The sequence below is a fragment of the Dendrobates tinctorius genome, unplaced genomic scaffold (genome assembly GCF_039654945.1).
Source record: "Dendrobates tinctorius isolate UK_male_01 unplaced genomic scaffold, ASM3965494v1 ptg000174l, whole genome shotgun sequence".
Taxonomy (NCBI): domain Eukaryota; kingdom Metazoa; phylum Chordata; class Amphibia; order Anura; family Dendrobatidae; genus Dendrobates; species Dendrobates tinctorius.
Window position 1 is genome coordinate 15,369,444 of NW_027361841.1, and position 13,355 is coordinate 15,382,798.

The following is a 13,355-nucleotide window of genomic DNA, read 5'->3' on the forward strand; positions in this document are numbered from 1 at the left end:
AGATTGGGCGGACTGCTTATATAAATCTCATTACATTATGTAATGACTGTAAAAGCAACTTAAAATCAGAATTTAGTTCTGTATGTACATTTCAGCAAAATGTTGTTTTTAATTGGATTTCCTGTGGATTTCGTTTAGAACATTTGCAGTTTTGCCAGATCCTCCTTAACAGCTAATTATAAACCTCCAATTTGTAAGAAGCAGTGTACGCTCATGTAGTCTTCGCATTCCACCTGGAATCCACCTGTAAAAGCGCAGCAGGTCCGTCACAAAAAATGATCATAATCCACAACAGTGTAAAAAAGATATGTCTGTGCACATTTTCAGTCTTGTTTCACAGTACTGCTTTTAACCACTTTAGTGATTAATACATTTGGTTCAAAGTAAAAAAAAATGGACTTTTTTTCCAGTCTTTCACTGTTTTGCGTTTTTTGATTTTTGATGTCAAAATTTGCTACTCAAAAATACAGCGGGAGGGCAGGAAACCGTAGTTAAATTACTTCAAATTTTGCAACTAATCGTTGAAATTCATGAATCAGGCAAAAATATCTGGAATCGCTAAACTCCACCAATGAAGCGAAGAAAAGGGAGCACAAATAAAATAGATTTATAGGCAGAAATAGAATAAAAAATTGGGTGCAAACAAAAAAGGCACAAAAGTAGTTAAAAAAAGACGCAAAGGCAATGATGATTCAGTAGTATTCCCATTGTCAAGATCCTATACCAATATGTAGTAGGTGTAATAATAATAATATTAGCCAATATCTCCAATTAGAAATGTAGTATAGTTTTTCTGATTCGCTATGTCTCTTTCCTCAAGTGCAGGCATTGCAGGATCTTAAATATCCACGATTACGACCACTAGCAACTAGTTAATTAACTGTCACTATATCAGTGGTCGCAACCATATTATTACACCTACTACATATTGGGATAGGATCTTGGAGATGGGTGTGCCCCTTTAATTTTAATCCTAAGTGACACCTGCATACTTGTCATGGGTTTGTTTTCTGTAGTCTTTCTTTATTGTAATGCAGATACCAGCTATGGCTGCTCTGTTTTATAAGCTAGATTTTACCATACATAAGAAGCACAAAACAGCGAAAAAGCCAACTGAGCACACAGGAGGTATGGTAGACACTAACGTCAGCTATTAGAGTGTATAATCTTTGCTGTCCTTTTAGTAATAAAAGTAATATTTGCAGCAAATACTTTGGTAATTACTTGGAAGCCGCCTACATCTTGGTTGCTGAATAGACTGTGGAGTGCACAATGGGTGTCACACCTCGTGGAAATAACAAGTATATTTAATACATAGAGCCATCATGTAGATGTGAATCACTGTCAGGGCCCTGTCATGTACATTAACAATTCCATTTTTTCCCAAATGCAGTGTTGAACATACCAAGAGGTCCAAGTACAGGGAGCGAACACTAAGACAAGCAGGGTGGCAGGAAAGGGAAGTCACAGGATCAGAGTAAACGGGCAGAGGACAAAACACAGTATCAAGGGGTCATGTTGTGAGTTCATTTTTCCCTTCACCATTGAGGTCTGATGAACTCCCTCCTCTGGTGAAGGAAGGTAGTGAGACTGATTACCAAACACCTGGGCAGCTAGAAAAATCCATCAACACTTGTTCTGTTTTGCTGCAGCGCCTCTACAGGACAAATTAAGCATTACCAAAAATTGCCAAATATAATTGAAATCACAAAGCTGTTCTCTGATTGTGGTGATGTGTTATGTTCTCCAAATCTTCTTTGTAGTTATTCTTTGCTCTGAAAGGAGTTGTGCACTTTGATATCGGAGACCTATCATTGGGATAGGTCCACAGACTGTTTACTGGTTGCTACCAGGTACTGCAGATCAGTCTATCAATTAAATAAATGTACGGAACTTTCTGAAACAGGCTTGACTGTGCAGCTTCATTGTGTATAAATATAGCGGGAGGATCAGATCAGTTTTAGACTCAAGACAGTGATAATCTGATTTGTAATGAACAGGCCACGGTATATTGCATTACAATGTTCAAGATTTTTTTTCAGTGATCGTGTACTAATATGGTAAAATCTGTTCCAGAACTCACAGAGAATGCATGCATATTTCTTAACCTTTATCAGAATATATTTTAGTCTGTTACCAAGAGATTGAGCAGAAATAAACATTTGATTGTTGGTGACCCTACAAATACATTATTAGCTATTACAGCGCATGTTCCATCATCATCATACTGCACTTTTTGACGACTACTATCTTCACAACCTTACTATAGTATATGATGGCCCTTCTGAATTAGCATATATTTATGTATAACCACCTACTGTATCCCCACCCTTCCCTTGTAGATTGTGAGCCCTCACTGGCAGGGACATCTTTCCTCTTCTACCAGTCGGCAACTCGTTTTGTTCCAGATTGTTGTACTTGTTTTTTATTATGTATACTCCTCCTCGCATATAAAGCGCCATGAAATAAATGGCGCTATAATAATAGCTAATAATAATGTAAAAGTGATGCAAAGGAAAAGATATCTGGCATTTATTAAGCTACTACTGTTTTTTTACATTGCATATGATCAATTTTTGAGTCCTTATTAAGAATTATATCACAGATATTCCTTATTGATTCTAAGAATATTTTTAGGAACATGGCATTTAAACAAGTTGTACAAGATTAGAAAAACATGGCTTATCTCTCCTAATAACAATGCCACACTTGTCCATGGGTTGTGTGTGGTATTGCCACTCAGCCCCATTCACTTCAGTAGAGTTGAGCTACGATACCAGACAAAACCCTGGAAGAAACAAGATGCTATTTTTGTGAAACAGAAACAAAAGTCTTTTTTTCTACTCTTGACCTCCACTTTCTTCCAAATGCTTGCAGACTGGCCATCACTTTAACCTCCGGGTTCATGCTGAACAATGGTGCATATGCTTGGATAAAACCCATAACCCTAAAACCCTCCACTCTTTAAGGGATCTTAGGTCTTTAGAATTGACTTAATTTAGAAAGAAGTAATGACATAATTTAATTGACTAGTCATAGAGAATATACCATAAGTAGGCAAGAAAAAAATATAAATAAAGTTAGACTTTAAATACTGCATAAGGAATTTAACGTTATTATTTTTAGCCAAAAACTGAACCTGCCATCAGATTATGAAGGTAGCACAAGAGAGTGATAAATTCCCTGATTACATTACATTGTTGGGTCATTTACAATTTTTGGTGTACTAGTTTCCATTATATATTAACTGCAATGTTTAGCATTGTTGGAGTTCTCTCGATTTAATGCCAGGGCTGCCAAGAGATATTCAAGAGCTGCTGGCTCATCATGACTTCTGGCTACTGATAGACATCTTTCTGCCTTTCCTCTACATAGGGAGACAGCTAGCAAACGGGGACTGAAAGTTGGGGTTGGTCTGGAGGTCAAAAATATCAAGCACTTCATGGTGCATGGATTACATTGAAAGGATGTCAACCTTGACTCCTTTTACAGTTTTTAAAGGGAATCTCTCAGCAGGTTTTCACCTTTTCAAAATATGTATATGTACCCCTAGCTTTTTGAAAGACAAGTCCAGTTAAACTTTTACCTAGCCTGTCCATTTTTCCGTTACTGGGAAGCTAGTTTTTGATTGGATATGTAAATGAGCCTGAAGTGCTTTCACTGTGTGGTAGCTCTTCCCAAGCCTCTTTGACTCCGTTACTCATCTCAGTCCAGCGATGCATCCTCATGCTTGACTAACAGGTTCTTTGCTTGAAGTCACACAACATAGTTTGTCAGACAAGTAGGAGGAGGCTATGTGAGGGCAGGGAATAGAAATGGAGTGACAGATGCTTGAGAAAAACACTTCAGCAATTGGCATATATAGTGAATTGCTAATTTCTCTGTATAAGAGGAAAAGACTGGCCAAGTAAAGGTATTCCTGCACTTGTCTTTGAAAGAGCTATATGCACATATAAATAGTTTGGATTGTGATTCTCTTTAAACAGTGATTTTATGAAAGTGGCCAAGTGCTAGAATCACATCCTCTGTCACTACTTTATGATGCCCTTTCGATAGAGCAGCATAAGTCTGATAATAGATTCCCAAGTTACACACTGATAATATGTATGGGATATTATGTATAAGATATAACTTAATCATTTAATGTTTTCTTCCAGACAAGGGGACAGTGCAGAAAGTGGTCGTTCTTCCTGGTAACAGCTCGACTACTGGAGAGATCATCTTAGAAGAGCTTGAAGTTTTTAAGGTTTGGCACCAACTTCTACTTTCAAGAAGTGAACATGTGTACATACAGTTTTGACCTGACAGACTTGGCACTATATGTAAAACTACAGATAAAAAAGCTAGTGCTGTAATGTGAGTTTGGGTTAGCTGTGACCAGCACTGAAATAGCGTAATGTTTGGTGTAGTTTCAGTAACGCCACGTCAGACATGATAAATGTTGCTGGCAACAGAAGTATTCGGATAGCTAGCATGAAAAGCAAACAGAAGGTTGCTTGTTTTCTTTCTATAGTAAAGGGATGATGTAACTGTAATGTATTGTTTCCAACAATTTTAACAATCGCCAAGGACTCATTTCCATTAATAGACTTATAGTGCTCAGCATAAACAAGTACACCCAACAGATTTGCCAAAATCCTTTAGTTTTCTTTCAGAATCAACATTTTCTATGATTTTGCACACCCAAAAAAGTAATTTTCCTAGTAAATTCTTTCAAGGCCGTTTTGCAAAAATGAATATAATCCACTGACATTCTTACGAACAAAGCTAAAGTTTAGACTACAAAGTTCTTATTAGCAAGACTTCAACTACAGGTAAGTCTAATTATTCTTTAAACAGGTGTCGAGCAGACAGTTGACTATAAAGGGTTATTACTAGAGTTAAGCGAAACAGGTCGGCCAGATTCATAAGTCGCCGACTTATGGCAAAGTCTGGTTTCGCAGACCAAAACCCAACCACAGCGTGAAGTTGGCCATGCGGTCGGCAAAACGAGCGCCAAAGTTGGATTTCCCAGAATGTTGGACACGTGACTTTTTTCAGCCACTGAGCAAGGACTTACACTGTGGGTAACGAGATGACGTGCAGCGTCCGGGGAGAGAGAGAGAGTTTTCGCGCACTTTTAAAAAGCGGTCCAGCATGTAGGTGTGTTTACTGTCCTCCACTCCCTGCCGTCTCTGCTTCCCCATTGACTTGCATTGGGTTTCGTGTTTCAGTCGGACCTTCGACTTTTCACGATAGTCGGCCGATTTCGTTCAACTCGACTTTTGAGAAAGTCGGGTTTGAAACCCGACTCGACCCTAAAAAAGGCAAAGTCGCTCATCTCTAGTGGCCAAGTATGTCTCCTCATCTGAACTCAATCCAATTGAACTCTTATAGGGAATTCTGAAGCGACAAGTTGAGCATTACTCTCCATGCAACATCCAGGCTCTAAAAGAGGTCGTTCTTGAAGAATAAAAACCAGAAATAGTACAATATGTCACCAACTTGTTTATTCCACGCCTAGAAAACATGGTGCTACCCTTAGATATCATGGAGGTCATAGAAAGTAATAGTTCTATAGTTTTTGATGTGGGGTGTATTCACTCTTGCATTAACTAATTTGAGCAAAACTGAAGATTTTTAAAGAAAGTTATTATTATTAACCTTACTTTCAAGTTATGGATTAAAAAATCTCTCTATATAAAAGTGAATGTGTGTGTGTATTACCAACCAATCACGAAGCATCTTTCATTTCACCAGTGCTGTTTAAAAGAAGCTGAGCTGTGATTGGTTGCTATGAGCAACAGTTTCCTTGCAGCCAATCACTAAGCATCTCTCATTTCACCAGAGCTAGTTAAAAAAAGCTGAGCTGTGATTGGTTGCTATGAGCAAGTTTTCCCACTTGACAACACCTCAGTAGACACTGACATGGTGGGGGAAATCTAGCATCCCTGGGAACATAAGCTCCCAGCCATTGTCTGTGAACCCCCAGAAAGGAGCAGAGAGTACATGACAGAAATGAATCCCCCCTCCCTGCCCATATCCTCATCACACATCCTCCATCCGATAGGTACATCTTCCCTGTTAAAGGGATCTCCGGTATGGAAGTCAGGGCAAATCCCTCAGCGCTCTGATACTGACCCCAGGCTTCTCTTAAAGGGATCATTGGTATGGAAGTTAGGGCAGATCCATCCAGCGCTTTGGTCTTGACCCCAGGCCACTCTTAAAGGGATCCCCGGTATGGAAGTTAGGGCCGTTCCACTCAGTGCTGTGGTTCTGACCCCAGGGTCTCTTAAAGGGATCATTGGTATGGAAGTTAGGGCAAATCCACTCTGCGCTTTGGTACTGACCCCAGGCCTCTCTTAAAGGGATCCCCGGTATAGAAGTTAGGGCAAATCCATCCAGCGCTTTGGTACTGACCCCAGGCCTCTCTTAAAGGGATCCCCGGTATGGAAGTCAGGGCAATTGCCTTCAAATGCTCTGGTACTGACCCCATGCTCTCTTAAAGGGATCTCCTGTATGGAAGTTAGGGCAAATCCCTTAGCGCTGTGGTTCTGCCCCCAGGGTTCTATTAAAGGAATCATTGGTATGCAAGTCAGGGCAAATCCACGCAGCGCTCTGGTTGTGATCCCAGGGTCTCTTAAAGGCATCCCCGGTATGGAAGTGAGGGCAAATCCACTCTGCACTTTGGTACTGACCCCAGGCCTCTCTTAAAGGGATCTCCGGTATGGAAGTTAGGGTAAATCCCTCAGGACTCTGATTCTCACCCCAGGCTTATATTAAAGGGATCATTGGAATGGAAGTCAGGGCAAAAAAACTCAGCGCTCTGGTTCTGATGCCAGGCCTCGCTTAAAGGGATCCCCAGTATGGAAGTTAGGACCGTTCCACTCAGCGCTCTGGTTCTGACCCCAGGCTGACGGGATGATGTGGGATATTAGAGGTAGTAGTCCGGTGGCTCTGGCTGATGGGATGATGTTGGATATTAGGGGTAGTAGTCCAGCAGCTGTGACGGGATGATGTGGGATATTGGGGGTAGTTGTCCGGTGGCTCTGGCTGATGGGATGATGTGGGATATTAGGGGTAGTTGGCGGCTGTGATGGGATGATGTGTGATATTAGTGGTAGTAGTCTGGTGGCTCTGGCTGATGGGATGATGTGGGATATTAGGGGTAGTTGTCCGGTGGCTCTGGCTGACGGGATGATGTGGGATATTAGGGGTAGTAGTCCGGCGGCTGTGACGGGATGATGTGGGATATTAGGGGTAGTAGTCCGATGGCTCTGGCTGATGGGACGATGTGGAATATTAGGGGTAGAAGTCTAGTGGCTCTGGCTGACAGAATGATGTGGGATATTATAGTGAATATGGCAATGCGGTGTGGGTGGGTCTCTACACTCAGCTTTATATATATATAGATATAATCATTATAATTTATTATACAGTTGTGGCCAAAAGTATTGACACCCCTGCAATTCTGTCAGATAATACTCAGTTTCTTCCTGAAAATGATTGCAAACACAAATTCTTTGGTATTATTATCTTCATTTAATTTGTCTTAAATGAAAAAAATGAAAAAGAATTGTCCTAAAGCCAAATTGTATATATTTCCACACCAAACATAAAAAAGAGGGTGGACAAAAGTATTGGCACTGTTCGAAAAATCATGTGATGCTTCTCTAATTTGGCTAATTAACAGCACCTGTAACTTACCTGTGGCACCTAACAGGTGTTGGCAATAACTAAATCACACTTGCAGCCAGTTGACATTGATTAATGTTGACTCAACCTCTGTCCTGTGTCCTTGTGTGTACCACATTGAGCATGGAGAAAAGAAAGAGGACCAAAGAACTGTCTGAGGACTTGAGAAACCAAATTGTGAGGAAGCATGAGCAATCTCAAGGCTACAAGTCCATCTCCAAAGACCTGAATGTTCCTGTGTCTACCGTGCGCAGTGTCATCAAGAAGTTTAAAGCCCATGGCACTGTGGCTAACCTCCCTAGATGTGGACGGAAAAGAAAAATTGACAAGAGATTTCAATGCAAGATTGTGCGGATGTTGGATAAAGAACCTCGACTAACATCCAAACAAGTTCAAGCTGCCCTGCAGTCCGAGGGTACGACAGTGTCAACCCGTACTATCCGTCGGCGTCTGAATGAAAAGGGACTGTATGGTAGGAGACCCAGGAAGACCCCACTTCTTACCCCGAGACATAAAAAACCCAGGCTGGAGTTTGCCAAAGCTTACCTGAAAAAGCCTAAAACGTTTTGGAAAAATGTTCTCTGGTCAGATAAGACAAAAGTAGAGCTTTTTGGGCAAAGGCATCAACATAGAGTTTACAGGAGAAAAAAAGAGGCATTCAAAGAAAAGAACACGGTCCCTACAGTCAAACATGGTGGAGGTTCCCTGATGTTTTGGGGTTGCTTTGCTGCCTTTGGCATGGCACTGGACTGCTTGACCGTGTGCATGGCATTATGAAGTCAGAAGACTACCAACAAATTTTGCAGCATAATGTAGGGCCCAGTGTGAGAAAGCTGGGTCTCCCTCAGAGGTCATGGGTCTTCCAGCAGGACAATGACCCAAAACACACTTCAAAAAGCACTAGAAAATGGTTTGAGAGAAAGCACTGGAGACTTCTAAGGTGGCCAGCAATGAGTCCAGACGTGAATCCCATAGAACACCTGTGGAGAGATCTAAAAATGGAAGTTTGGAGAAGGCACCCTTCAAATATCAGGGACCTGGAGCAGTTTGCCAAAGAAGAATGGTCTAAAATTCCAGCAGAGCATTGTAAGAAACTCATTGATGGTTACCGGAAGCGGTTGGTCGCAGTTATTTTGGCTAAAGGTTGTGCAACCAAGTATTAGGCTGAGGGTGCCAATACTTCTGTATGGCCCATTTTTGGAGTTTTGTGTGAAATAATCAATGTTTTGCTTTTTGCTTCATTCTCTTTTACGTTTTTTCATTTAAGACAAATTAAATGAAGATAATAATACCAAAGAATTTGTGTTTGCAATCATTTTCAGGAAGAAACTGAGTATTATCTGACAAAATTGCAGGGGTGTCAATACTTTTGGCCACAACTGTAACTAAACATAGTTAGTTACTATGCCCGGGCAGCGCCGGGCTCTTCAGCTAGTGTTCTATAAAACTCAGTCTCAGAATTTGTTGTTGTCTTCAGTGAGAATTTGAGTGACCTACTCAAACTAAGTGAATAAACCAAATGAAGAAAGACCAATAAAATATATAATTTTATTAATAATAATAAACTATAAATGACATAAAGGGGAAGCTAGGATGACAAAAATGCAAAACCATAGCACAAATATTATATTGGCACTAGGACATAATTACAACCTCATATTATAACAATATTCCATAAAAATAGCCTATACTGTACATAAATACTCAATATATCTTGCAAAAATGCATTATATATAAAAAAGGGAAATAGAAAAGTGTATGAAAAAATATATCAATAGTCCGTACCCCGTAGCTCCTGTGACTATTATTATTATTATTATTATTATTAATAATAAAAAATATATATTTTATTAGTCTTTCTTTATTTGGTTTATTCACTTAGTTTGAGTAGGTTACATTATTGTGTGAGTGAATATCCAGTATATGGATCATTATTTGGAGCTGGTCTCCATTGGTGTTGCTTATTCCGTGAGAAAGTGATTAAAATCTTATTTTTCAAAGTGGATGTATTGATTTATACTGAGCACTGTATATATAACTTTGTTGCATCAAAGAGTGAGCAGACTTATTAAACAAATTACAGATCCAATCAGGAGATTCAAATTGATATTTTTAATGATAACACGTAAGTGTAGACTAAAATAATAATACTAGTTTAAAAAAAAATTATAAAAGAGGAAGTGATACTGTTACAAACACTTCATAGGAGGCAATATAACTGATTTCAGGAAGGTTATGTTTTTCCCCAAGGCTGAGCATTAACAATTCCTGGAAGTAATCTATAAGTAACTAGACATAACGGATTTCTGTTTGCATCCTAATTTTTCTCAACTTGTAATGCTTAGCTGATTTTGTCGCCTACTGACCGTTATCACAACAAATATCCCGGTAGCTGTTCTCATGTGGTAGAAAGATATAGCAATTGGCCACCTGCCAACTCTCCTTTTACATAGATCAAATGAATCAATGCACAAGCAAAGTAGAAATCGTTCTGCTTTTGAAGTATTGGATACTAGAGACCGAATCACACGAAAATAGGTGTAAGGACAGTTATTTCGGAACGCAGACTTACAACTCTTATTAGAATTGATACTATTATAAGGCATTCTGATGATATTATCATGACAACAGTGTAAAGTTAAAATAAGTATACTGCGCAACCCAATCAATAATTTACTTTTCTATACGATGCATATTGGAGTGACAGACTTGTATCTGTTATAGGAGTCCAATAGCATTAGATTTGGTGTGGTAGTCTGTGTGCCTGTGACTGTCCTGATATAGTTTAATTCTAAAATTCATAGCTTTATTTAAAGGGAATCTGTCACCTCATTTTTGGACTATGAGGTGCGGCCACAGTCATCAGGGGCTTATCTACAGCATGCTGGGGGTCCGGTCCGATGGGTGTCGCGGTCCGGCGCCTCCCATCTTCTAGCGATGACGTCCTCCTTCTTACTTTTGCCGCGGCTCCTGCGCAGGTGCACTTACTCTGCCCTGTTGAGGGCAGAGTAAAGTACTGCTGTGCACAGGCGCCGGACCTCTCTGACCTTTCCCGCTGCCTGTGCACTGCAGTACTCTGCTCTGCCCTCAATAGGGCAGATAAAGTACGCCTGCGCAGGAGCCGCGGCAGAAGCAAGGAGGAGGAAGTCATCGCTAGAAGATGGGAGGGACCGGACCGTGACCTCCGATGAGTATAATCTAACTCTTTTTTCTATCTTTCAGGTTACATCGGGGGCTTATCTACAGCATTACAGAGTGCTGTAGATAAGCCCCTGATGGCTGTGGCCGCATCTCATAGGCCAAAAATGAGGTGACAGATTCCTTTTAAGATTTTATAATAATATGTGTAACATCAGCAATGCACAGTATATTGTGACCTGTGCCCATTACAAAAATCTGTTTTCTTTGTTTAGAGTCATTCTTCTATAAGATCTATGAAGATTTCCTCAAAAAAGGTAATTTGCCCTTTATTGTTTAGCTTGTATTGTTTGCAAATTAGTGTAACAATGTAAAAACATGTATTTTATGTGTACATGCAATATTGCCAATTATTTTCCAAATCAGATTAGATGATATAAAAATTTTGAACTAAATTAGTTATATATTTGCACCAGTTTATGATGAAAAAAGTTGATTCATTGCAAAAATGATATTATGAATACCCTGTGCCTTTTACTGGCACAAGCACATTTATTGCAGATAACTAATGAACTTTTATACTTGTGGTTGTATTTAGCCTATGCCAGACTCTTCAACAAGGCTTGTGGTCAGTTGCTTTAATTTGTAAAAAAATATAGAAAGTTATCACATCACTCAAAAAAGGGATTAGACATGTAAATACTGTAGAAATTAAGGTGTCATCATATCAAAATCTAATTGTACCAATATAGTCAAAGTTTCAGTCCAACCTGTACCTTGTCCACTGCCTTAAAGTGTATTTACTTCACAAGATCAGAATGAACAAGCATTCCTAGGATCACTTGTCTCGCGATAATCTTGCATTATAAACAGGCTGCTGAAAACCCATTGATCAAGCAAAACGCTATTTCGTTGGGTGCAGTGTTTTTTAAAATCTATCGTTCTTGGCAAGCTGAACAATCTCTTACAGAATCACTTCTGAAGCGCTGTCTGCACGTGTAAGCACCTTGCCGATAAGTGGTTGATAAGTGCCGCACAAAGACTAGTGTAAACAGACCCTTATCAAAAATACACACAAACTGTAATTGCAGAAATTAAAATCAATGATTTGCATAATATTTAACACAATATTTTCACATTAGCAAGCACGAATGCAGTCTTGTGGACACAAGTCAATAGTAGACTAGTAATTTTGAATCAAGTGCACTCCAGTTTTGAGAGTTAAAACCAAATGTGCACATCTATAAATATATAGACATGAAAGGGAGACCATATATACATGCTACATAGGACTACTAAACTAAGGCTCGCAAGTACCACAAAAACTGTGATAGAGATATATGAATGAATAAGCTGGCTACAGGTGATGCAAACTATGCTCGCGGGCCAAAGGAGAGAAAACAAGGTCATACCATCTGTGGAGGAACGCACACAGACCCGTTCCTCCCACGTCACCACCGTGACGTAACTACACAGGCACAGCTCTCCGGCGCCCCCTTTGTCTCTCAGGTCAGTAAGGAGACTGCACCTAGAGCAAATGGTCGCCGGGGAGGAGGTCCTGTTACCTGCTGGGGGTTCTAAAATTCGTGATTAGAGTAAAAGCATTAGCCCAAGATTAAGTTTATAGTTTAATTGCCTTAAGGGCGCACTAGATAATTACAGAAATATACAGTAAATTTGCAGTCAGAGAAAAGATATAACAATAAGGGTACAAGACTTAAGATATTAAGCTGGAGGTCAATTTACCAGATTGTAGGGTCATGTGGGTGCTGGGGAGCTCTGCAGTCCACGGGTACAAGAATCTTAGTTGCCGGACAGACCCCCAAAGCATGGGCCGCTGCTCCCCTCGGCAGGCCTGTCCCCAGGTCCTTCTTAGATCGTCATCGTCTGGATCTTCTGTGTGAAGGAATGAATATCTTCCAGGGGCTGCCAGTCCTTAAACACGCTAGGTACCTCCCCCTGTGTCAGAGGGTGGGCTAATAATCCATGCTCCTAGGATGGAGCCAAAGCGTCTGGGGCACACAAAGGACGCATATTCCTGCGTCTGCTAGCAGGTACATTCTAATTGAAGCCCTAGGCTTTTTTCTGACCCCCTGCTGGCACGGCTCCGTACCTGAGCTTTGAAGCCCTGTTTTGGGCCTATCCTCATTATCACACCAATGGCCCTGGCTATTTAGCATTGGAACACTAAATCCTGCTTGTATTTACTAAGTACACAGCACCTGGGGGTATAGAAGCCGTTAACTGCCTGTAATTCCTGAACTTAGACCAAAATGGATGCCAAGCTCAGACATGTGGCCCCATATCTAAGATGGCGGCTGCTCCTTCATCACACCTCCCTGCTTTAGAGGGCACTAGGGGGTATCACATTCCTGTGATCCCCATGCGCCCTTCCGCACCCTCTCCTTGCCGGGACAGCCCTTCAGCGTTACCATGGTCCCTGCCTCTTTTGTGGCGAATGGTGAAGTGATACTGTTGGAGAGAGAGGCTCCAGCGTAGCAACCTCCCATTCGTCCCAGAGACCGTGTGTAACCAGCTGAGGG

At 40.6% G+C, this 13,355-nt stretch overlaps 1 protein-coding gene across 1 annotated transcript in view; it reads left to right on the forward strand.

Moving 5' to 3' along the window:
* SEMA3C (semaphorin 3C) overlaps positions 1–13,355 on the forward strand; it is a 194,125-nt gene that overhangs the window by 146,131 nt on the left and 34,639 nt on the right. The window contains exons 13-14 of the mRNA XM_073551322.1: positions 4,158–4,246; positions 11,088–11,129. Of these exons, the coding sequence (XP_073407423.1) occupies positions 4,158–4,246; positions 11,088–11,129 (131 nt within the window). The remainder of the gene's footprint in view (positions 1–4,157; positions 4,247–11,087; positions 11,130–13,355) is intronic.